The sequence below is a fragment of the Poecilia reticulata genome, chromosome 8 (assembly GCF_904066995.2).
Source record: "Poecilia reticulata chromosome 8, P_reticulata-male-v2, whole genome shotgun sequence".
In the NCBI taxonomy this organism is placed as follows: domain Eukaryota; kingdom Metazoa; phylum Chordata; class Actinopteri; order Cyprinodontiformes; family Poeciliidae; genus Poecilia; species Poecilia reticulata.
In genome coordinates, this window is record NC_088837.1 from 7,780,369 (window position 1) to 7,806,020 (window position 25,652).

Below are 25,652 nucleotides of genomic sequence, written 5' to 3' on the forward strand. Positions count from 1 at the left end.
AGTAGTTCTTAATTTCTTCACCACAGTTTCCTGGTGGCGTAATGATATTAGAGATGTCTGCGGAAGGATATGTCTACCCGCTCCATGCTTCAGCTCTATATCCCCACCGTTCTATAGCAGGCGCCATTTTCCTTTGAGAAGAACAGCACCCTGAGCATCATCCTAGTTAGACGTCACTGTCTTTGCCGAAATGGCAGTGTAAAAGTGTGCCGCGACCCAGCAGCAACAAACAAAACAGTGCATCCAGCCAGTGCACTGAGTCACCTCTAACTCAGAAACATGTCGTAAGTATAATTTTTGTTACTTTTTGTCGATAACAGCTGTTCCGGCCGGCCTACTTCCTGACTGATAAGGCTGCCGGTGTTTTTATAAGAACAATAAAATCATTACAGGCGAAATGTATGATTATTTGATATGCAATTTTTATTATTGTTCAAACACTTTCTTTTTAAGTTAATGTCATAACTTAAAATACGTAACATTTATTTAAAAAAATTAGAAGCTCGAGAAGTATTAGTAATATAGTTAGGTACGTAATAGTTCTGTTAAAACCAAAATATTTCTATGCGCTTTTCAAATGTCTGTCATGCTCTAGTGCCAACGTGGCAAAAAATAGATCATGTGTGTGTTGTGTCAAAATGGCGGCTTTCTGTGGGTGGAATTAGAACAAAAGTAGCCGCTGTTGTTAAAGGAGGGTTGCTTTTTTTTTTGAGACTTTGTTATTACGCATTGACGTCAGAGTCACGCGGCTGGTATCAAGGAAGAGACTGGTGATGTAAGGAAAGTGCAACTGCAGTCATAGGGGGCAGTGTTTATACAATATGTAGATTTCTTTTTTTCAGGCACGATTTTTAGGAGAAAATAATTTATTTAAAATTTGCTAGACATTTCCATTCAAAGTTATGGATAAAAATGGACTGCCTTGGTTTTGCATCCGCATCGTTAAATATAAGTGTAATGAAAGTGCTGAAAAGGCACAAAATATACTTTCATTTTAACTATATATAAATTTAGGAGTTGGCTATATTTTGAGGTAAATGTAGGTGCATTTTGTCTCATATTTTTTTTAATTTCGACATATAGTTCAGCTTTCCCTCAGCTAAAACCATGATAAAAATGAACACTATTTGAAATTGACGGATCAAATTTAGTTTATGTAAGTGGGAGTTGCCACTAACATCATGTCCGACGAGCATAGTTTCTAAGTAAAAATAGTCAAAGGCTACATCTGTTCCTACAAAATAAACTTTTTTTTACATGGAACATTTCTTATTCATGTAATGTTTATGAAGTCTTAAACAATGTCTCACAAATCTTTGCTTTCCACATTTCAGGTCCCACGTGGAAACCTTCAGCACTGCTGCTTTTGACAGCATAAAAGAGTTAATCGCCACCCTAATTTCGTCACACGCCCCTTTTGTGACCAACAACCACCACTATGACCATGACGATGACAAGCTCACAGTTTGGCCTGGAAGACATGGAGGCCCTTCTCTGGGGGCCTTCCTCTCCCATGGTTGATACCATGGACCTCGTGTTTCTTCACCCTGACAAAAACGAACGACAGGAAGGCGGAGGAGGCTCGCCGCCGGGGCGTGTGTCGCCCCTCGCCTCCTCGGCACTTTCTTCTTCATCCTCCCCTCCACCTTTCTACTCTCCTCCTCCCTCACCGCCAGCTCTTGGCCTCGGCGGGGACAAAGCCGGGACGGAGTCCGAGCTGCTCTCCCTCTCTTGGTTGGACCACCCCGTTCAGCCAAGATCGAGTCAGATGGTTTCAGGGGACAGCAAAGGTGATTACGGGAAATGTCTTGTGTTTATTTGGTTGAGGATTGGTACTTAAGGTGTTTTTGTTGTCTCCAGACGATGCGCTCAGCGATCTGGACTGGATGGCTGAGAGGGTGGATCTCAGTGACTTTGACCTGGACTCCCTGATTGGCTCCTGCAGTCCTGTTGAAGATGCCCCCAGCTCTCCAGAAGATCTCCTTGCTTCCCTGGATTGTCCCATGGAGCTCGACTCCTTCCCCCTGCCAACCCTCTCAAGTGCTCCTTCTGCTTCCTTTGCCCATGTCCCCTCTGTCTCCGGTTCCGACCCCTCTGTTACCACAGGTAGTGAGTCTGAATCCCTCACTGGAGGGCAAGAGGTTCCCTCCTCCCCACTCCTGGTCCCAGAGCCTCAAGAGGAGCTTGAAGTTAAGTCCGAACCTGCTTCTCTCGGCCCGTCCCCCTGCGTGATCGACTCCCCATCCTCTCCGGCCTTTACGCTGGACCTGGGAAGCGAGGTGGACATCTCCGAGAGCGAGGTGAAGTCCGTCGTAGCCTCCGTGGTGCCTCAGGTACCAAAGATCGTATTCTCACTGTCCCCGACGCGCATCGTCCTCGTCCTGACTCCCAAAAACGACGTCGGGGTCACTCCAGCCGCCGCTCCTCGCTCCCCGCCGGCCTCTCCGCCGCAGAAGTCCCCCAGAAGCAGGCCCTACCCTGATCCCAAGCACAGAGCCAGCCCACCCTTCCCCTGCACTGATGATGTTAAGTCTGTCCGGGCTGCAGGCGGAACCGAAAGGTCAACTTTGAAAGCGCCAAGGGACAAGAAGCAGAAGAAGATGGAGCAGAATAAGACGGCCGCCACGCGCTACAGGCATAAGAAGAGAGCCGAGCAAGACGCTCTACTGGTTGAGCACGCTCAGCTGGAGAGGAAGAACGTGGAGCTGACGGAGAAGGCCGAATCCATGGCCAGGGAGATCGGGTATCTGAAAGAGCTGATGGAGGAAGTTCGCCAGACGAGGCTTAAAAAGGGGCTTAGGGCTGACCCCTAGTGGTCAGACATATAGATGACTGATGGTCGCAAATGAAAAGGACTGAGCAGGTTTTCTTTAATCCAAGCTATCAGTATAGCATGTCTTGGAATTTAATTCTACATGTATCTAACACCGGTATTATACTCCTATCATGTATTAATCATAAAAAATTATTTTTAAAGTATTTCCCACCCAGAATATATAATCTTGTCTGGAGCTACTTGCATGTTCTTTCTGCCAGCTATGGACCTCAATGTAGCGCGAATATAAGATGTATTTTTAAAGTTTGTGTGTAACACAGTATAACCTGACTGTATCTAGACTGAATCTCTTCATAAAAGAGTCTTAAACCAAATGAGATCTCTTTATTTGTTGTAATAACTGAAGAGAAGCAAGACGTTCTTTCAAATGGATGAAAAAGTGAATAGGTATTAAACCATGGAATACTGAGGTGGAGATAAAGGTCAAAGGTGAAAACCTTTGTCTCTAACTTCAGCTTCATATTGAGTTACAATAAACCGTCATTGCTTTTATCTACCTTTTGCCACATCACACCTTTATTTTAACATTTACTGATCACCTCTATGGTTTTAAACTTGCTGACTGAATCATATTTGATACACATTTAGATAAATAATATTGCTACCTATTTAGTCTCAAGACGTCTTTAATCAGGCTAGTCTGGGGTTTTTAAATCTGGTTCAAAATTCCCAAACCGAGAACTAAAACAGCAGATTTTGGGGAATTCTTACAAACCGTATAATTGCAACAAATCTAAGCCGCTTTACACAATCTGTGTCCCTGCAGTCAAAATATGTTGTGAAAGTCAAAAGGCAATTTTAGATTTTTGTTGTTTCACTGTTCAATCATGTTTGAGGTTAATAGTTTGCATTCAAGAAAAAAATTTGGGAATTTGAGCCTGGAAAGTGTGGAATATTGTCTCCAACAATATTAGTCAACATTTATTTAGTAAGAGAAAAATCCACTACTATAAAAAGTGCAGTGGGCAAACAGGAATACGAGTTGCTGAGCTTCATTTATTACAATTTGTCAAATATTTTTACTCATTTTTATAGAACCTGATGTTTACAAAACATTTCTAAAAGTCAAAAGTAATATTTTATGAACAATGTAGAGGGCACAGAAATGAGACCAAAATTTAACTTTTTGGCCGACATTCATAATGCAATGTGTGAAGGAATAGCCGTCACTCACAAATCATCTTCACTGTAAGACATGATAGTGACCAGAGCATAATGTGGGTCACCATCTGTCACAACCTGTCAGAGGCTACACAAGACTTAAGAGGTGGTTTATTGGCCTTGTTAAACTACCAAACATAAATGTGTTCACGAATTTGTGTCAAGTCTTGAAAAATAGATGTCCAAGGAATCTTTCTATCCAATATGGCTTACGCAGAGCAAGCCGTAAAAATGACTTAACTGCACCAAAAAGGAGGTCCTTCATGGTACTGACTCATAAGGGGCTAAATACAAATGTAAATTGTATTTACAACAAATTAATGTGTAAACTTTGACATTATGTTATAGTTTGTGACCTGAAACTAAACTAATGGACGTCCATCTGTCATAGACCCAGTAATGTAGAATGGGAGGAAGGTAATGAAGCCCGCCTGACCTGCAGCAAACCGAACACATGTGACGTTCAATCAAATGACGGTCACAAGAAGTAAATCTAACACTCGCAACGGACGAAAAACACTTTAAAAGGTCTTGTTCCAGGTGGACTTAGCTCTTGTAACCACAGCTCTTACTTCGCATAATATAATAACTAAAAGAAACGTCTTGCTGTAGTTAAAGCCGCGCATCTAAAGCAAAAGTGCACGTTTGTCACAATGTCTGCAGGGAATTGGGTTTGGATGCTGACGTAGGCGAAGTCCAAACAACATTACCCACAAAAATGCTTGCATTCATCTTACAACCGGCCCTCGGCGGACGGGCAGTAATTGGCCCGGGCTGCCATCCAGAAAGCTTAAGGGGGAGATCTATACTTCAGTGGAAGTGTGCCAGAGAGAAAATGGTGCAGAGCAAATATGCAGATAATTTTCTCCTGGGAAAAAAAAGGGACTGAGGGGGGGGATAAAAGGGAAGAAAAACCTGACTATCTGGATACTGCAGGGTACGGATTCGTAGAAGGCAGCTACCACAATTATAAAAGTTTTACAAATTGTGTTTCTGTTTTAAGATAATTGCATTTGTAATGAGGTGTTGGTGGAATCCTGCTTGCTCAGCTCCTGTTATTGCCTTCCTGACTGACAATGATTTTGTTTCTGGTGCATTACATTATGCTGTTGATACCCATCTCTAAATATCTATACAAACCCAGGCAACTTTTAAAATTACTGGCTTGGTTTTGTAATTTGGCCTCGAATTTGACAAAGACTCGCTCTTAAGTCTCTTATTAAAAGGTAGATCATCCTTTAATTGACAGACGATGCCAAAATCAGAAACGTCTTTTCTTTAAAGCGATGCTGAAAAACGTTTCCATTAATGATGTCACTTCCAGGATGGATAATTGTAAAGCAGTTTTGGCCGAATGTCCAAACAACTCAATCCAAAATGCTGGCAAGTTTTAACAGTTACCACAAAGAAATATTCCCGTTACGACAAGTGCTGGTCTTCCTACAATGACTCAGTTTGAAATCAAACTTTGAAAAGATCTGAACCGTTTTCAGAATTTCCTGGTCCAGAACTGTAGAACAGCAAAATGACAGCAAAACTGAGTTATTTTCTGCAATTTGGATGCATTATGTATCATGTTTCAAAGATTCAGTGTCCCACTTAAGTTGATTAATTTCACCAGAAAACAAATTCATCCATCGATTGTCTATACTTACTTAAACTTAAGGTACGGTAGGATGGTGTCCATCTCTAGTGGACATTGGGTGAGAGTCAAATACTGACAGACCAACACAAAGGCACACAACCAGGCACACACTAAGACCAATTTAGACCAACCAGTTAACCCTAACAAGTGTGGAAGGAAGCCCGAGTACCTGGAGAGAACCCACGCATTCACATGGAGAACATGAAACCTCCATCCAGAAAGAAAAGATAAAAAATGTTTTCACAATTATCCACTACTTTGAATTGGTCTATAATAAAATTCCAATAGAAAACATCAAACTCTGAACCTACAAGTCAAAGTAAACACGACAATCAAAGGCAAAAGTACCCACTAGTATATTTGAACCTCTTTTATTCTTGTCAGAGGATGAACAAAATACCGATGACGATACAATAATCACCACAGTGAGTAACGTCACTTTGGCTGCAGTAGAAGTTACACAGTGCAAAAATGCTCAGCTAACACCTTCACACTTTCACGTATGTTGACGCTGCAACTATACACAGCTTGTACAACATATTCACAATTATAGAGCGAGACTCGGGTGACAGTGTCGCCACATCCTGGTAGGAAATTATAAAGGCATGCTCGTCACACTAAGTGCTGCTATAGCCTACGACACTAGGAGAAGCGCGGAGTTGGTAAAACACAGAGAGGGCTGGGTGGGTCCGGGGATTTTCTCTGTCTTTTTTTTTTTTTTTTTTTAACCTCACGTCATGTAAATAGAAAATGAGATGTGGCTGCCTGGCAGTGGTGTCCGTCGCTTGTTGAACAGGCTTCTTTCGGCTGTTCCATGCTGTGAACGTCCTTCCCCTTTCGCTTCCATTTCCCCAGACGAGGGCGGAAGGTCTTTAAATGCCACACCAGAGAAAGTCACAGGTTTGTTTTCAAGCAAGAGTCAGAAGAATAAGAAAGTGAGGCCGCCTTCAACTCTTTAGGCACTCGTTTGTTCGCATGCGGTGTCTTTACATGCCGCGGACAGCTGAATATATATCTAGATATTTAATAGTTTTTTTTTTCTCTCTAAAAAAAACAAAAACATCACCACGCATGTCGGGAGCGGATGTCTCGTGGATGTAGAAAAAGGTTAGCAGGTAGCAAAAGCTCCTGCGGGAGCTTTTGAACGGTCCATGAGGTTATTTAGTTTGTGTAGCATGCGAAAGCTTGGCGTAGCGCTTTATGGACATGGATCCTTGGTTCCTCGCTCTCATGGTTTCGGGCTGAGGCACAGAGATGAATCTACCTTGTCGATATTTGCGCGGGGTGCATGACGGTAGCCGAGCTAGCCTTGGCTGCTCCGCTGGGATCTGAGGCTGCACGGCTTCTAGGCAGCTGTTCCTTTTTCCTTTCTTCTGCTCCTTGAGAAAGAAAGACCAAGCAATAAAATATGCGCTATATTACATTAATTTAATAGTTATCTTTAAGCACAGGAGAACCGCTTAAAGTTCTCCTAATCTGAACCCTCAGGATCTCTGGATGTGACTCACTTGAAGTTTAGCGAACAGCGTCGATCAGCTTTTTCCTAAATGCCCTGTATTTTCCTGGTAAATCATCAGTTCAACCCTCGACTCCCTGAGCAGACCCTGATCAAACTTTAATGAAGGCAATTTTTTATAACCAGGATGTGAACGCAGGATGAAAGCTTGTGTCTCCGAGCACAGCTTCTGAAGTTCGAGAAATCGGGAATCGCTCTCTGACATTATTTTTCCCAGCCCTCTTCATTCTCAGAGTGAACACAGACAGATATACAATAATGTCTCTTTGACAGCAGCAGAGTACGGAGTTTTAATTCCCAGTGATATCCAGATCCGGTTAGTAAAGGCTGAGCTAAGTGAACAGTGGGTATGGTCTCTATAACAAACAGCTACATGGCTCAATTCTGGTTGCTAACACTTTTGTTTTGTTCTTCCCTGAATCTCTTCATAATTACTGAGGGACACTTCAAATGAGGTGAAAGTTACATGAGGTGATGCTTGGGAGTCTACTGAAGACAAAGACGGGGAACACTCCCCCACCCCTCCTCCTTGGGGCCGCCTCGTCACTGCAGCTGGCATCCCCGGCAGTCGTCCTCCGGTTCAGTGTTGTCCGAGGAATAAGAGCTCTCCTCGCTCACTGCCAAACGAAAAAACCAAAAACAACGTCAGTTTTTATAGGCTTTAGCAAGGCGTAACACAAACTCCATTTCCTTTCGGCGAAACCTTGGCAGCTCTGTAAGGGACATCTAAAAAGCACTTTAATTGCAGTAGCTAATACTATAGAGTATCAGGGTCATTGTAGATGAAAGAGAGGAAAGTGGCCATGGAGGAGTATGATCAGTTTAAAGCTGTGTGTTTACTAAGCTAGGACGTGAACAGGATTTAACATTCAGCTGTTTGGAAACTAAATGGGTTTCCAAACAGCTAGACTAGATGGGTTAGACATCAAACTGGTTCAGTTATTACAGCTAGAAACTAGTGATCAAGCCCTAAATCTGGGCGTAGTGATGGACTCGGACCATCACTACGGAACATTCAGAATCACATAAAGACAGTTACAAACTCGGCCTTCACTCACCTGAAGAGCATTTTCAGGATTAGAGGACTGATGTTTCAGTAAGATCTAGAGAAACTCATCCAAACATTTATCTCTAGTCGCAATTATGACTGCAAGTGTCTTCACAGGTCTGCCTAAAAAAAAAAAAATCAAACCTCTTGCTGCAGCTGATCCAAAACGTTGCTGCTGGTGTTCTCAGTAAAACCAGGAGGATAGAGCACTAGTTCTGAAATCTTTACACTAGCTCATTGTATAGACTTTAAAATACGTTAGTTAGTTAAATCACTGAACAACTTGCATACATTTATACATTAAAAACCTGTCGTTGTTGCATCAACCTCCCAGACCACCCGGGTTCTCTGGTTCTACTCTGCATCCCCAGAATCAGAACCAAACAGGAAGAAATAGCATTCAGCTTCTATGCTCCACTAATCTGGAACAAACTCACAGAAAATTGCAAAGATGCTGAAACACAGAGTTAAAAAAACACTTTTTGAATTGCCTGTGATTCATAATAACTTTTTGCTGAAATGTGTTATACAAATAAACTTGACTTGACTTAAAGGAAGAATATGTTGGAAAAGCACCTGGAGCCCACAGCTGAGCAAGGTGTAGGATCTGTGACTTGATGGACTGCTTCTCTACTGAAGCGCCTGGGAGCCTTCATGTACTCTTTGAAATACAATTTCCTTTTAAATAAAAGGAAATCTGGTGGTAAACTGAGAGTGGGAGAAAACTGGGTGTTTCAACAGGTTAACGGTCCAAAACATATCGACAAATCAACTCAGAAGGGCCATTCGGTTGGGGAAGGGACTGAAATCGTAGCACGGGGCTTCAAGCCAAATTTAAAAGGTCATTTCTAAAGGGCAACAAAGTTGGTGATAAAAAAGGTGTCCAAACAATCCTGAAACAGGCCTACGAAGTTCCAAATGAGAATCTACATTTATTCCCCTCTACAATTAAATGTTTCAGATCATCAAACTCATTTGAATATCAAATAAAGGTAACGATGAAAACAAAAAAAGAAAAACATTTTTCACAATTTGCTTTCATTTACTAAAGTAAAACACTGTTGAAAATTTAATTGCCTGCCATACCTAATAACTGCATCCTTGGCTGCAGCAGGCAGTGAATCTTTTACATTTCTGTCAAAGACTTTTGGCACACTCTTCTTTGCAGGGCTATTTTTAATTTATCATTGTCTCGGGGCGTTTTGAAGCACGAACAGAATGTTTAAGGTAACGCCAAAGCATCCTGATCGGGACCAAGCCTCCCTGAAACATCAGATCCGCGACTCCAATGTCTCACTGCTCAGCATTGGAGTTCTAACCTTATAGCCAGGAGAATTAAACGATGGAATATCATCTCTGAAATTAAGCCGTTGGCGTATAACAGTAATGGAGCAACCGCAACAGTCTTCAGTCAGAGACGTCTTCAGATTCACTGGAAGACTGACGGCTACAGAATATGCTTCCTGCCCACAGCGTCAATATCTATAACAACCCCAGATTGATGATCCTGGAGTGTTTGGGTTTTTCTGGGGTTTTATTTTTGATTACTTCCCTTTTTTTTATTCAAGCTCATCCTAGATTATTCAGTTTTCAGCTTTGTTTATTCTTGATTTTCCTTCGATCAATGCCTCACTTTTATTATTCCTTTTAGTCTCTTTCCCTCAGCCTGCCTGCCTGGTCTCCTCTCCCAGCTGCATCCCGTTTTCCAGTCAGCCACTTATCAACTAATCAAGCTCCCGGGTATATAAGCTCTTTATTTTCTTTCACTCACTGCTTGATTCTTCCGTTACTTATTTCTCCCGCACCACTTACGTTATTTTGCATTGTCTGTCTATCAGCACCAAGTCTAGATTTCCCTTGTGCACGCCTGTAAGCTCTTGAAATCCTACATTACGTCTCCTGCCTCTGTCTCTGCCCGCATTCTGGGTCCAAATGCAATGCCCATTATGAGAGTTAAGACGCATTTAATTTCCCTTTGGGATAAATCAAGTGTTTTTCAATCTTCTGTTTTTTTAGCCATGCAAATATGGGCATGCAGGTGTGCTTTGGATTACTATCCTTTGTAAACTATGTGTGCTTGAGAAAACTCAGGGTTTCCATCAGTGTATTATAAGCCTGGCAGGCAACCAGGCTTTACTTGTGCCCCCACCAGGCTATGCATTATTTAAGTCTTTTTAAAATATTTGCATTTTTTAAGACTTTGTAGTTGGTGTTTAGGTATTAATCTTCCAATCTTTCAATAACACATAATTATCAAGTGATATTTTCAAATTTCTTGTAAATTTTAAACATGTTTTTAACTCAAAAGCATGATGGATCTCTGGATGAATGACTGCCCTAACACCCGACCAATGGGCTTAGCAGGTTTTCTGGGGGAAACCTTGAAACTGATTGCTGGTACTCTCATGGCAGAGCGAAAGGGGACGGTGGCTGATTTTCACACCTTTGCAGAGTGAGATAAGATCGGAGGATAAGATTGGTTTCTCATATACGTATGGACCAATTGCCTGTCTCCCAAAATTAAGGAAATTGGGTCCAATTTATTGACCGGCCGATTTATCCTTCCACCCGTAATGTCAATATGATGATATCTAAACATGTACTATAAAAATCTTAAAGTATTTCTCACACTTTTTACTAAGTAGTGCCATATTACATTTGCTTCATTTCTTCTTCTTTTGTTAGTGTTTTTTTAACACCAATCTGAAAGTGGGCTAGAAATGGAAATTGGCTACTTCACTTTGATCTCATGTACTTTACAAGCTAATGTTCAATAGTAGATAGACACATTTTTAAAAATAGACTCAACTGATAGTTCCGCTGCTTATGCCAAAATCAAAGCAACACAGAGCCACTGCACTACCACCAAAAGGTTTGACTGTCGTTCTGAGCTGTTGCTCTGTTGCTTTTCCACCACATGTAACAACTGTAACCTTCTACGAAGTCACACTTTTTATTATCATGAGAAGTTTTCACCAAACACATGGCGAAACATTGAGACGTTAAATATGAGGCAGGCCTCTGTGATCTTTTTTTTTTTCCAGTCTCGCTCTTGTATTTTTATCATGAACTCTGTTTTAACTGAAGCAAAAAAGGCCTGTAGTGATTTCACATCTCGTTCTAGTTGTCTTTGATATCAAAATTCGTTTGGTGGTTATAAAGAGTCGGTTGTGTCGGTTGTGACAAAGAAGCAAAAGCAGAAGAAATCTGTAAGGCAGCTGCTCGGTTTTTTTTTTCTTTGTGGCAAGAAGAACACCAGTGAACTTGGAGAATGAAACGGTGAGACTTACGCCACTCGGTCTGGATGGGGAGGAAGGCCCTGTCGCCGTTCTCCCTGATCATCTCCTCTATCCTGTCCAGAAGCAGCGACACGCTCCTGTCCTTGCCGGGCGTCTTACTGTCCAGCACGTGGTAATAGTTCCCACAGTACTCCAGCAGTCTCTGCAGCTCCCGCCCTCCCCGGAGGATGTGCTCCTCTATGGGCGTGTGTCCCAGCCAGTCGCCGCAGCTGAACAGCACCATGGTGTGGAGGCACGCGTTGTCTCCGAACAGAGTCTCGATGTGCGCCAGGAGTGTCCGCCTCTTCCTGGCTGTGAGCGACGAGACGACGGGGAGGACCAGCAGCAGGGTGTGGGGCCCTGGCCGCAGGAGGGCGGCCCCGCGCTGCGACTCCTGCCGGATCCGCTTGGGGGTCCGGCTCACCGAGAACCAGTCCCAGCCCGGGGTGTCAACGATGGTGACCCGGCGGCCGCACACCAGCGCTTGCCTCCTAAGGCATAGCTCCGTCTCCTGGCCAGATTCGAAGAAACGACGGCCCAGGATGGAGTTCCCCACCGAGCTCTTCCCGACGCCCTTCCAACCCAGCAACAGCAGCCTCAACTCTGGAGCCCCAGTAAAAGAAAGAAAAAAAAAGAACAAACATAAGCAGAATCAAACGTCAAGCTTTTTTTTTTCCCTCTTGAGCGCCCATCTGGTCTGTTGTTTCCGCCTGAACAGCATTAACAACACATGTTCACTTTAGCCCTCTTGAACACACACACGCACACACACAGACACTCCAACACACACACATACCTCGGGGAGGTCCTCCGATCATCTGCTCCCTCTGCCGGGCGTGCTCCTCCATCCTCATCCGCTCTTCCTCCAGCGCTCTCCTTGCCTGCTCCTCCTCCAGCAAAATCAATTCATTCACCTCAAAGTACCAGCCTGCGTGGAGGCACCAATGAATAATTCACCGAGTCATTTTCGGTCAGCTCCGCAACACAAATGGTGTCTGGATTAATAATGCAATGATCAGAGAAGCCTCATGAATACTGCATACGAGGTGCTACTATTTATAACGGCGTAATAAGTCGGAGTTGGTTTGCAAACCTTGGTTGTCGGTGACCAGTTCTTCCACCTTCTCCATCAGCTCCGGTACTTGGGTGTTTTCCTCTGAGTCTTTAAGGGTGTTATCAAAGGCATGGTACCTGAGAAAAGATACAAATATCTCATTTTCCAAACCTGTTTTTGTTTTTTACAAATAAAAGATGTAAAAAGTGTGGTGTGAATTTGCATTCAGGGGTTTAGAGTTGTCGACTCATTTCTTCTTGCGCCTCTAACAGGTTTTTGTCCCTCAGATGAGAGGGAATCTCATCCAATTTAGATGAGATTCCCTGACTCTGCTGCATATTCCCCACAGCATTGTGCTGCCACCACCATGTTGCACCAACAGAATGGTCTGTGTAAACTGTGCAGTGTTTGTTTCCTGCCTTTTTTTAGCTATTTGCACCCAGGCAGTCTTTGGCTCATTAAACTAAGGCATCTTCTTCCATGTGGTTACATCGTCTACAACGTTCTGGTACGCTGAACTTGTTGGGGCTTCCTTAAGGCCAGATTTGTGGAATGACGATGCTGGTTTGACAGACCTCTGTTCTAAACTAAACATTCACTGATCTCTTCCGACTCCAATTATCGTCCTACCTGCTTCCACATCTCTCCACCAGCCACTGCAGGGCCTCTCCAGTGTTGGATATGTGCTCCTCGATGAACACGCCTTTGGGCAGCTTGTCCACTCCGGTGAAGAGGACCATGCAGTACCTCCAGGTCCCTCCGCCCAGAGCCCCCAGCTGGTCCTCTGCGGCCTTCCGCTCCCTGTCACCAAACGGCTGGCTGATGGACACCACCAGCAGGATGGCGTGCGGTCCGGGAGGGCAGAGGATGGCGCCCATGCAGGGGCCCTCGCTGTCCAGGCTCGGCGGGGGGCGAGCCGGGCTGTCCGACTCAGCGCCGGCGTTGTCGTCCGTGTCGCGCTCTTCGTCGTCCTCGGGGTCGGCCGGGATGGCCCAGGACGGGGTGTCGACCACCGTGACCCGTCGGCCGTAGATCTCCATCTGGCCCACGTTGCTGTGGGTCGTCTCCGTCCCGGCGTCGAACATCTCGTCTCCGAGGATGGTGTTAGCGGAGGAGGTCTTGCCCGATCGGGGCCCGCCGAGGATCAGCAGCCGGCGCTCGGGGGGGTGGCGGCCCCGGTGGTCTCCTGTTGACATAAAGAAAAAATGAGATTTATTGATTTTGATTAAATCACTGCTGTCTCAGTTATTGGTGCCCACAATAATCGCTTCAAAATATCTATTTTTTTCACAGGAAAATTAGAATGTCCTGTTTTTATCTGTAATTATGTCATATTTTATGACATCATTGGTATGCACAAAAAAAAAGTGTTTTGGTTTTTTTTTGCCATTATTAGGTAATATTTGTTTACTCCTACTATTATACATGCATCGGTATAACAAACCTCCGACAGGTTTGAAAGGAATGAATGACTGGTACCCATCATTCTCAATAGCGAGAAAAGTAAATCAGAAAACGGACATCCAAAAGAAATAGCATTACTAGCCCGGAAAAACGGAAGAAAATGAAATAGAGGAAGAAAAAGGCTAAAGGTAACACATTTGTTGGTGATGTGGCCTAGATAAGCGAAGATGTAATGCCTTTTTTTTATTTTGTTAGCAAAATTATTTGTCCTGCTCGCTAGCCTCAGATAATTGTTAGAATTTGTTTGTCATAAACGTAGCATTATGACGCTTTGTGGTACTAAATGAACGTCCAGACCTGCTTATTCAGATCCTGTCGATACACTAGGGTTCTCTGAACAATATCTCGCTTAGGGCCCCCAAAAAGCTAGAAACGGCCCTGTTTTTCTCCAATAGGTCCTGGGAGAACGTGAAATCGGAAAATACAAATCTTGTGAGCGACGGAAAACAATTCATCATCGAATCTTTCAGCAGCAGAAAGATCCAAATTACCACAGAAAAGGTTGAACTGCACAGCACCACCTCAGCCCCCAGACCCAAAATGTATAAAAAAAACCCCTGTGTGGTGAACTGAAGGGAAGAGAGCACAACACAGAACTAATGTAGGGAGGTAGAAACTTTTGAGTCAACTTTCACAGAGGAAGACTACGTGCCGTCCTCCAGGCAGAGAAGCTTGCATGAAGAATGAATAGCAGGGGAGAATGTGGCTGGCACCTGTGGCAAAGCAGCAGCAGTGGGTTGATTATCATATGCCCTGAGTGAAGAGTTATAAGTCAAGGAGAAATTTTGATGAAATGGCATCCAAGCTGAATGTGGATGCTCAGCAGCTGGCAGGAGAAGCGATGGACGCCCCGAGAGGATGAGGAGATGAGGAGATGCGGAGCCGGGGGAGAGAACTTCATTGATTTCCTCCCGCAGAGGACTGCTGATGAGACTTTCTGTACGTGTAGCCAATTCCAAGCGGCGCAACAGTTTCCCTATTTAGAGGAAACTGGGAAAGAAACAGAGCTGAGACTTTTCCCAGGTACGGTGTGGTCAAATGAAGGTTGATGATGCAGAACCTGTTCCAGCAGAGAGAGAGAGAGAGACAAAGAGAGGAGAAGAAGAAAAAAAAACCACTTACCGGTGTCAGAGGCAGAGGACACAGCAGCCATCTTGAGCGTTGAACCTCTGGCTTCCTCCTCCTCGGGCCCCCTCCTACGTCTCCTTCTCGCCTCCACGGTGGATTTCTTTCCTCTGGCTTCTTCAGAAAGCGAAGTGGCGTACGCAGGCCTGCTTCTCGGCTTCTGCTTTCACTTTAAGCCTCATTCTACTGCAGTGTTACTCACTTCATCCTCAGTTTCTTGACTCCCACTCGTCCCTCATGTCTCTCTGCCCTCTTCTGTAATCTGCTGTATCTCCCACAGCTTCCTCCTCACCTTAACCCCTGCTCAATGTACCACTTTGTCCTTGTCCACCAACGCTTTCTCCTTTGTCTTCTTTCTTATTTTTTATCTCTCCAAGCTGACGGGAAACATTGTGCAATGCAGGAAACTGGATACCAAATCCACCCCTGCCTCTGCAGCTCCAGAAGGATGTCTCGTCATTTCTTTCTCTCTCTTTTTTGAGGCAAAGAGGGGGAAATGTTCCTCCCACTCACTCCAGCAGCAGCAGCAGAATGGACCTGTATGCAGACTGCAGTTAGGAGGACTGATGGAAGGAAGGATGGACGGAGAGAGAGAGGGAGGGTCAGAAATAAGAGCAAGAGAGGGAGAGAGGGAGGACTCTTCTGTTTACAGCTGGCTGCTGTCCCCAGGTGCTGCATAACATACAAACACAATTAATTATATAACCCCTGCAGACAGAAATAACACAAGGCAGAAAGAGGCACTCATATATATAAATATTAACACAAGACAGGATCTTATGTAACATCTGAAAGCTCCTATAAATAGCAGATAGCAGTAAGGAGATATAACATTAATATTTTCTGAAACGAAAAGACGGAAATTAGCATCGATATGCGCCAATTAAGACACGGCAAAACCACAAAACAGCAAATGACCAAACATAACATATTCTGTGTGCACTTCTTAAAAAATAATAACACCGTTGAGGCATTTTTATAAGCATTCGTTGCCATACTTTTACGTGTTTTAGCTGCATTAGCGCTTGGCCGTTGCTAGGGAGTTCGTTTTGCCCAAGACATCTCGGTATGCCGTACAGCGTCTCCAAGAGTCGCGACGCGACCTCACCACCAACGGTACGTCCGCACGTCTTCCATATTGTGAGTGGCATCTTCTCAAGCTATCCTCGGACAGGCTTTTCTGAGAAAAAAGGCTAAAGTTTAAAAGTTCGGATACTCGTAATCAGTCGTTTGCGAGATTAGGGACAAAAAAACAAAACAATATTTGCTAATTTATGTAAAAAAGTAAAATAAATACAAAGCCTTAACTAAATGTACTGTAATAAGAGTTGTTGCAATGTCAAATTTAACTTTGGGTTAGTTAAAAGTATTGTTCAATTGCTGAGTTTTTTAAAATTATTATTTCCTTTTCCACATTTTATTTATTTCAGGTTTATTTCCCAATGTATTTTATCTAAACTTTAATTTAGTATAATTTTTATTATATATTGTCACATCTATGATATATATTACGTTGACATACAGCTCAAGTGACCTCTACTGTTTTGTCTTTATGGACACAAGTGTCATAATGAGGCCTCTACGACGTCTGCAAACTTCACATAACGTTTTTTTTAAAATCCACATTATACACATCCATCCATCCATTTTCTGTACACCCTTGGCCCTCAGTGGGGTCAGGAGGGTCGCTGGTGCCTATCTCCAGTTAATGTTTCGGGCGAGAGGCGGGGTCACCCTGGACAGGCTGCCAGTCTGTCGCAGCATTATACACATCATTTATTGAATTATATACATTACATATTACATTTGTTCTTGTGAGATCAGTTCTGGATTATGGATGTCAAATCCATATAATTCAGCATCAGTCTACACTTGCCACTCATGAAATTATTTCCAATTGTGTATATGTGTTGTACAAAGTTATGCATGACATTGACATTGCAATGATCATCCAAAAATATTTGAATAGACATTTTACTTACCTTCCTATTAAGGGGGGGAACCGGGTCATTTATAGCTTTCTAAGACTTGAACAATGGGGTTTAATCTAAATTTGGAGAGAAAACAAAAACAGAAGAAAAGTCAACATTTATTTTTGATTGGAGTGCAGATGTTGTACTATTACAACACTGCGTCTTATGGTGTTAATTTAGTAGAAGTACGTAGCTTAAATTCTGATAATGTTTTAAGTAGAGAGTTTTTTCAGTTCATAAAATTAGAAAAAAAAAAGTGACGAATATTTGCGTTCTGGTTCCTCCTCCAAATCAGAAGGTGGCGGCAATGCACTTTTAAGCTGTCAGCCACCCACCAGCGAAAGATAGAAGAAGACGAAGCGGAAAGCGAGGAATCCATGCGAGGAAAGGAGTGAGAGGGAGGCGTCTTTTGGTTTTATGCAAAAAGCTTCGGGTAGACCGTTTTCTTTAGCATCCTTGTCCCGCAAACATGGATGGAGACGAGGAGTTCATGAAGTACCGCTCTCCGCTGGTGTCCAGATATGCAAGCAAGGAAATGGCCTTTAACTTCAGCGACAAGAAAAAATTCACAACCTGGAGGAAGCTGTGGATCCTACTGGCCAAAGCTGAGAAGGTCTGACACGTTTTTTTTTGTTGTTGTTTTTTTTACTTCGCTGTTTGTCCCACTTTGAACGACTTGTGAACTTTTGAAGCTTGTGGCCTTCAGAGACCTCTCAAATTCCCCGGTCTAAAAATAGTGCAGGATCATGGCTGCAGCACATGCAGAAATACTGCTGGACTACAAATACTTTTGATCATCTATATAAAAGTAGTAACTGAATAAATGCCACTGTTGGGTAGAAATAATACAGGAAACTCTAAACAGATTAAAATTGTTAGTATTATTATGCGTTTTAACCTTAAACACTGGTCTAGCTCACTCATTAATTCCCAGTTAATTAGTTATGATGATTCATAACAAAGCAATGAAAAGTAGAAATTAGTCGTCAGACATGTACAAAGATTTTTTTTTTTTTACATGAGTGTCACATCTTAGAAGCATCACAAAAACCACATCCACAACACTGATGTGGAATGCTCAAGTTCTACTGAAATGTCATGCTTACACTATGCAGATCCTTTGTCTGCACTAATGAAGAATCATTCGTCTTTTATGCAGAATGTTTAAAGTGGCTGACGTCTCTATTTTTCTTTATTAGTTTACTAATTATTACTTGACCCGGTTTCTACTCTCACAGACTGTGTTGAGCTTTGAACATTCATCCTAAAATCAATGAGTGATCATTGAGTATAAGAACAAACAAAACAAGCACATGAGATTACTAACCCACTTTTAAAAAAAACAAATCCAGTACATTTTCCACAATTTATCCAAGTACGCACACAACGTGTAAGAGGATAAAAAAAAAACACATACTTTATTACTTTAACTTTACTTGACATTTCACCAGATGTGTTTGTTTTTTTTTGTTCATTTTGAGATGATACGCCCCAAGGTCATGTGACCAGACAGGACACAGTTCAACAGCATCTTAACTCTGGAGCTCTTCTAATTTGATCAGCTGCCCTTTGAAGGCACCGAAGTGAACGCTAACAGACTCTTTCTCACGAGTGCTGCTTCACATGACATCCTACACGCAGATTCACATTCACTATTTGGGGCTACTGGAGTGTTGCTAGGACAGGCCCTGTTTGAATATAGCACAGTATTTTTCTGTAACCAGAGACGGCCCTTGAAGTATATTTGTATTCTGACCTTTGTAGCCCAGTCAAAGTTCCTTTTATTTTAAGTTGTTTTTTGTTTTTTTTAGCATTTGGCTTTAAACCGTCTTAGTTTCATGTGTTTAGTCGATATATGTGTAGAACTGGCCTGTCTACTGTCTGACCTTTGATCCCAGCTGGTTTCAGCAGTGTGTTCATGGGAACAAGCTGCTCGTTCCTCTGTAATCGAGCCGTTATCAGATTCCCAGTGACTCTCCATGAAAAGAAACATTCCAGGCTAATCAAGATATTAGGAGATTTCATGAGGTCGGTATACGTTTGTCCAAACTTCAGTCAGCTGCTTGTTTTTTTTCTGATCAGCCAAGTAATGCTTACAGTTCAACAAACTGCTAGATTGTTGGTGTGGAGGAAAGTAAGCTGTGAAAATAAGAGTATTCTTCCATTGGTTTCTATTGATAGTAAAGTTTCAGGGTCTGGGCGTTTATCTAACGTATCATCAGTTATTTATTTTCCACAGTACAATCGCACATAATCAGTTTTACAACTTTTCCTTTTCAGTTGCATTTAGGCTTGTACCTCAGAATAGTTTGCTTTACTTTCATGACCGAATTCGTTAAAGCCGTCAATAGTTTGAACATCATTTGATTGATGTTGTAAAGTTCTGCTCTGGTTCTGACCAGCATTTTCTGTACCTTCTCAGTAAGTTCCTCCCAACAACTTTATCGCCAGAGCAGTTTATTATATCAACAATCAATGTTTTAGTGAGAAGGTTTTAACTGCCCCTAAGGGAGCGATCTAGCTGCGTTTCAAAGACGAGGTTCACTTCGGCTCATTAATGTTGTCATTTTGTTTCTGTACATGTTGTTTGGGCCTCTAAGATAATGCCATCAGCTGCTGGACAGAAAGGAAGTTTCAATATTTGACCTAAAATTAGATTGCAGGGTGCAGTCAAACGTTGTCCTCCATTTGGCTCAGACACGGAGAGAATAAAAGCTTCAACTGAAGCTACAATGGTTAAACATGCAGGAAGATGTGGAGAGCGCTTATTGACAAGTTCTGCAAATGGCGATAGCGTTTGTAAACTTTACAGTGTAAAATAAGGCATTTTCTTAGCTGATAAACTTTATGCTCGCAAACGACTGAGGCATTTGCCTCACTGGTCAATTTCTGCCTTGTGTACACCTGTGTACGTCAGAAACTACAGATGACTGCACATTTGTGAGTGGTAAAACGTTTTGAGTGTTAATTACAGATAGAAAAGTGTTCAATAAACTCACTCCATTTAGCATGTACTTCCTGTAACAGGCGTGGCTAGAAAGTACTTTTTCAAGTACTTAACTACTTTGGACAAGTGGAGATATATGATTTACTTATCCCTAATGTTGACGTTGACTTGTTTTGAGACGGCCTCTCTCAAAACTTTATGCTCACAAACATTTGATTGTTTCATATGTGTTTAATGAGATCTTATGACCATAAAATATGAATTCCCCCCTCAGGAATTGGGTCTGCCGATTACGGACGCTCAGATCCAGGAGATGGAGAGCCACGCCGAGGACATCGACTTCGCCATGGCCACCGAACAGGAGCGGAAGCTCCGGCACGACGTCATGGCTCACGTCCACACCTTCGCTCACTGCTGCCCCTCCGCCGCCCCCATCATCCACCTGGGAGCCACGTCTTGTTATGTCGGAGACAACACCGTAAGTGTTTCTCCGACTGCATAACCCGAGAGGAAACCTTGCCGTGTTTGTTTACATTCTCCACCTATTTTTGTTGTGTTGCATCTTTTCCCCAGGATCTCATTATGCTGCGCGATGGCTTTGACATCCTCCTCCCTAAGGTGAGGCTCAGATGTCGGTCTTACAGCAAGCGCGCCCACCCGGCTGTGCATCTCAGCTGTTTGGTTGCAAATCGGCGAGCCGGAATGAAGAGCTGCGCTTATTTAACCGGCGCGGCTTTCACGCCAGATTTGAACTTTACGTGACATCCGTGTGTTTATGTAACAACTCAATCTTCCTCCAGCTGGCGAGGGTCATCGACAGGCTGGCAGACTACGCAGACAAATACAAAGACCTTCCTACACTTGGCTTCACACACTACCAGTGAGTCCGTCCACATGTTTCCCTCCCAAGTTTTCATGTTTCTCCATCGTAAACCTTTGCTTCCCCCCCTTCTCCCCACCTCAGGCCTGCCCAGCTCACCACCGTAGGGAAGCGGGCGTGCCTCTGGCTGCAGGACTTGGCGATGGACATGCGGAACCTGCAGCGAGCCCGTGACGACCTGCGTTTCCGGGGGGTCAAGGGGACGACCGGGACCCAGGCTAGCTTCCTGCAGCTCTTTCAGGGGGACCACGATAAGGTAGGAGAGATGAGGGTCACTGGAGCAGTGGGTGATGGAGGAGATTAGATGGCATTCATGGCGTTTTTGTGCCATCAGGTGGAGGAGCTGGACAGGAAGGTGACAGAAATGGCTGGGTTCAGAAAGTAAGATATTTTTATGTTTTGTTTTTTTACTTGGCATCAATAACTGATGTAATGTGAAAATTAAGCTACAGAGCTCATATTTTCTTTATTTGTCCAATGTATTAAATTATGTTGTGTTTGCGAAACATTAGAAGACCGCTCTCAGCTCCACAGTCTTCAACCTGTCCTGAACGTCCCGACAGCAGCTTTGCGACCCAAACCCTGATCCGAGAACATCAACAGTCTCTGGATATTAACATCTTTGTCCTTTTCCTCAGAGCTTACCTGGTGACCGGACAGACTTACAGCCGTAAAGTGGACGTCGACTGTCTGTCCAGCTTGGCCAGTTTGGGCTCTACTGTCCACAAGGTGTTACAGAGGACATAAATGTCTCCATCTAGTGGTTTTTACATGTAAATGACGTTTACTTCATACTGCTCTTTAGATTTGTACGGACATCCGTCTGCTGGCCAACCTGAAGGAAATAGAGGAGCCTTTTGAGAAAGAGCAGATCGGTATGTTTCGTTTGTTACAGCGGGAAGTTGTCCAGAAATTAAAGTTTAAGATAGTTTAAGGTTTAAGGAGTCGTTGCTCCCTCCCTGCAGGTTCCAGTGCCATGCCCTACAAGAGGAACCCGATGCGCGCAGAGCGCTGCTGCAGCCTGGCTCGGCACCTGGTGGCACTGATGGCCGACCCGCTACAGACGGCGTCGGTCCAGTGGCTGGAGAGGACGCTGGACGACAGCGCCAACAGGTATTATTACCAACACCTGCAACAGATCTCACTTTAGACTAGCCAAAACAATCGTTTTCTACGCTTCTCTTTCGCTGCTGCGCAGGAGGATCTCCCTCCCAGAGTCCTTCCTGACCGCAGACATCATCCTCAGCACTCTGCAGAACATCACAGAGGGCCTGGTGGTCTACCCAAAGGTCATCGAGAGGCACATCCGCCACGAGCTGCCCTTCATGGCCACAGAGAACATCATTATGGCCATGGTGCAGGCCGGAGGGAACAGACAGGTAGGACGGCGTTTCAGACCATCAGACAACCTGAAGGAATTCAGAATAGATTTATTTATAAGTTATCCAAAACGATTATTTTTCAGTCATTTTTTGATTGTACAGGGGTGGCTGGTGAAGCTTAACTTGGCGTTTCTGGTTGATCGCAGCTAGTGCTTGCAAGTCGGCAAAGCATAAAATATCAACACTAACGTCGACATCAGCCGATTACTTTACTTATCGATGATCAATCTGATTAAAAAATTGGCATCTGCAGATTTTTTTAAAGTATTTTTTTTTAGTACAAATTAAAAATGCATTCAAATATCCAAAAAAAAGCAAATAATTCAATTACTTTTTAAAATAAGAAAATAAATATTTTGTTGCCTAAATGGAATGTGAGCGTTTTACCATTTCTAGCGAAGAATTAAAAAAACTTGTAACATCAACATGTGAAAAGCTCAGTGATTTCTGCTTGACATCAGTACAACGTAAGGCAGATCTGGAGTTAATTTTTTTAGATTAGTGATTGCAAAAAGTGTACATAAGAGATTATAATTGTTGTAATTTTTATTTTATTTATTTTTAACAGAATTTTAACTGACTGAAGTTAAAGTTATGCCATTTGAGGAGTTTCGGATTTAACTTATTTACAGAAAGGTGTTTTTTTTTGTTTTCTTAATTATTAACAATTAATTGATTAGTTAATTATTTCAATAAGTGATTCATCATGATAAATACGATGAATTGCTTCAAGCCAGACAGCTGATATTAGTAATTTTCTTTGACACATCAACCCGATAAATAAACTTGGGCCAATATTAAGAACTGATATTTATTTCTGTCTTGTTGCCATTTGTTTCTGGAATGACAATGTGGAATTTGATTAGAAAGTGATGCAGCAAAGGATTGTGGGTACCTTAACCGAAACAGAAAAGCAGTGAAGTGAGTGATCAATGTGGTTGTTTTTCTTTTCTTGGTGTCAAAAGTGTGGTTAAATACATTCAGTATCGGTAAATATCAGTCATTGACCATAAAAGCAATATTAATATCGGATATCGATACACTTAGGACAGTGACATATGATCCGAAGGCCCAGGCTGAGTTGGAAACTCGGATCGTCTTTATCTGAAGTTAAAACCTGAGAACTTGAGACTTCCCAGGTTACCACGGATACCGTTCTTGTTTCCCTCCAGGACTGCCACGAGAAAATCCGGGTTCTGTCCCATGAGGCGGCGGCTGTAGTGAAACAGGAAGGAGGCGACAACGACCTGCTGGCCAGAGTCCAGAGAGACCCCTACTTCACCCCCATCCTGGGCCAGCTGGATGCCCTGCTGGACCCCAGCACCTTCATCGGCCGCGCCCCACAGCAAGTGTGTTAGACGGCCGACGTGACGCTGCATGATTCTTCGTCCTGCTGCTTTTGTTTTGGACAGCAAAGTTTCAGAAACCTTGCCTCGGAACACGTTCACAAAGCGAAGTTTTTTTTCTTTTTTCCCCTCCCTATTTCTTCTGTCCTCCAGGTAACGAGGTTCCTGTCTGAAGAAATACGCCCCCTGCTGGAGCCCTTTAAGTCGAAGATGGATGTGAATATTGAACTGGAGCTTTAAGGATTACACGCGCGCACTAATACCCTCTGACCTGTGGACAAAATTGAGAGAAAGACAGTTGAATAAAAGTGTTTTTAATTCTACCTGCTGCTGCTGCTGTGGTTTCTACCGCCTGATGTAGGAGGTGAAACTACGCCTGGGAGGAAGTTTATCCTTATAAATGTTGCAATGAATGAGCTATTAACCACTGAGGGCTGAGGGAGATGTTTGTTTGAACTTCTAGTGAAAATAAGAATCTAGTTTAAAGAAAAAGAGAAATAAATGTCAACTAATTTAGTATTCGGTTAATTGCTAAATGGAGTATACACTCAAAAAAAGACCATTTGCTGAAAGAATAACAGCGCTAATTAAGCTCAAACTGCACAAAAAACAAACATTTTGTATTTAAACTAAAAGAAAACACATTTGTCTGCGACAGACTGGCGATCTGTCCAGGGTGACCCCGCCTCTCGTCCAGAACGTTAGCTGGAGATAGACACCAGTAACCCTCCCGACCCCATTAGGGTCGAGGGTGTTAGAAAATGGAATGAAAACACCTTTGTCTGTAAACTTGTTCTACCCGGAGCTCCTCACAGCGGCATAGTTTTAGCCTCACCTGATTCAAATTCTGTAAAAGTATATTTTAGCAAGCACCGTTTGCTATCCAAATATTAATTTTAAAAAAATCGACAGATTATTGGCCATTTCCGACTGTTTTTTCTGCATCTCTGGACATTAGTAAAATCTGCAATCATCTAGCAGTACCCTCTTGCAAGCACAAGGGGGCACCATTTACCTTTTATATAAATATAAAATACGCTTTAACGTTAAATTCTAATCAGAATTGGTTCTTTAAATCCACTAAACGTTTATTTTTTTTAATCCATGTTCTTATATTGGCTTACCACTGATTTCTTTTTAACATGCAGAGTCGGAGGGAGGCAAAGGGATCTGTTTAGATGGGGACGTTTTCAGAGCTTAACCTTGGCCAGCAAGGGGCGCTGTGGAGCAGCATTGACTCTTCACGTTTTCACCAACTGATGGGAAAACGAAAATCTGCCTCCAATATTTTTTTTGTTGTTTAGTTTTTATTTGGAAAACGCCTCCAGTTCAGTAAAAAAAAATTGTCAGGGCTATTTAAGATGAGCAAAACAAAGAATCTCCCACAGATAGGCTGACGGTGGGAGAGGCTTCACTCTTGGCTCAAACTTTCAAACCGTCTCTGTTTACCCAAACATAATGTCTTGGGACCTGTTGCTACGATTGAGCAACACTTTATGCTAATCTGCACTTCAGCTTGAATTTTATGTTTTATTTATATCAGGAAAAAATTGCTTGCGTGTGTGTGCTGGTGATGGGAATGCTGAGCCCTTGGTGTCCTCCTATGCCTTGACAGCATTCTTTCACATACTCCATGCTGCGTGATGGCCAATGGGAGGCTTTGATGCGTGGGCACACTGACCAGACGGGCAGCTTCCAAGTCTATGGGAATTTCTCAAGTCCTGACCCATTCTGCTGGGGATTTCGGACCCACCCTTGCATTGTAGTTCTGCTGTCAGGAGTCCCTGTTTGACCCATTTACTGCAGATTAGTCAACCACCTTGAACTTTTTTTTATTTTGATTAAAGCAGTTTTTAAATAGTAAACCTCTTTCCATTTTCATTTTAGGCCAAATCAAGGTTACGAATGTCCTCAAAGGGTATCGATAAAACCCATTAACATGAGGAGAACTTCTTACAATTATTTAGCATCTTTTCATGCTGATGTAATTTGGCAGT

General features: G+C 43.0%; 3 protein-coding genes across 4 annotated transcripts; 2 read left to right on the forward strand and 1 right to left on the reverse strand.

Moving 5' to 3' along the window:
• The first annotated feature begins 108 nt into the window (after window positions 1-108).
• atf4b (activating transcription factor 4b) lies at window positions 109-3,150 on the forward strand. Its single transcript, XM_008415614.3, has 3 exons — window positions 109-284; window positions 1,335-1,790; window positions 1,861-3,150. Exons 2-3 carry the CDS (start codon window positions 1,439-1,441, stop codon window positions 2,811-2,813), a joined length of 1,305 nt encoding a protein of 434 aa, XP_008413836.1. The 5' UTR covers window positions 109-284; window positions 1,335-1,438; the 3' UTR covers window positions 2,814-3,150.
• Window positions 3,151-5,997: 2,847 nt separating this feature from the next.
• LOC103468497 (GTPase IMAP family member 8) lies at window positions 5,998-16,279 on the reverse strand. Of its 2 annotated transcripts, XR_534228.3 has the most exons (8): window positions 16,126-16,279; window positions 15,125-15,799; window positions 13,169-13,724; window positions 12,578-12,675; window positions 12,281-12,412; window positions 11,497-12,087; window positions 7,625-7,775; window positions 5,998-7,021 (listed from the first exon to the last, which is right to left on the reverse strand). XR_534228.3 is itself a non-coding variant. In XM_008415615.3 (7 exons), exons 2-7 carry the CDS (start codon window positions 15,153-15,155, stop codon window positions 7,702-7,704), a joined length of 1,482 nt encoding a protein of 493 aa, XP_008413837.1. In that variant the 5' UTR covers window positions 15,156-15,799; window positions 16,126-16,279; the 3' UTR covers window positions 5,998-7,701. The 2 variants fall into 2 exon arrangements, 1 of the variants encoding a protein (XP_008413837.1); XM_008415615.3 differs by having other exon boundaries at window positions 5,998-7,775.
• Window positions 16,280-17,426: 1,147 nt separating this feature from the next.
• On the forward strand, window positions 17,427-23,978 carry adsl (adenylosuccinate lyase). Its single transcript, XM_008415617.3, has 12 exons — window positions 17,427-17,713; window positions 20,322-20,525; window positions 20,621-20,665; window positions 20,848-20,927; window positions 21,012-21,183; window positions 21,262-21,308; window positions 21,566-21,656; window positions 21,733-21,802; window positions 21,893-22,040; window positions 22,126-22,306; window positions 23,482-23,658; window positions 23,809-23,978. The coding sequence occupies exons 1-12, from the start codon at window positions 17,570-17,572 to the stop codon at window positions 23,893-23,895; spliced, it is 1,446 nt and encodes a 481-aa protein (XP_008413839.2). The 5' UTR covers window positions 17,427-17,569; the 3' UTR covers window positions 23,896-23,978.
• Window positions 23,979-25,652: the final 1,674 nt, after the last annotated feature.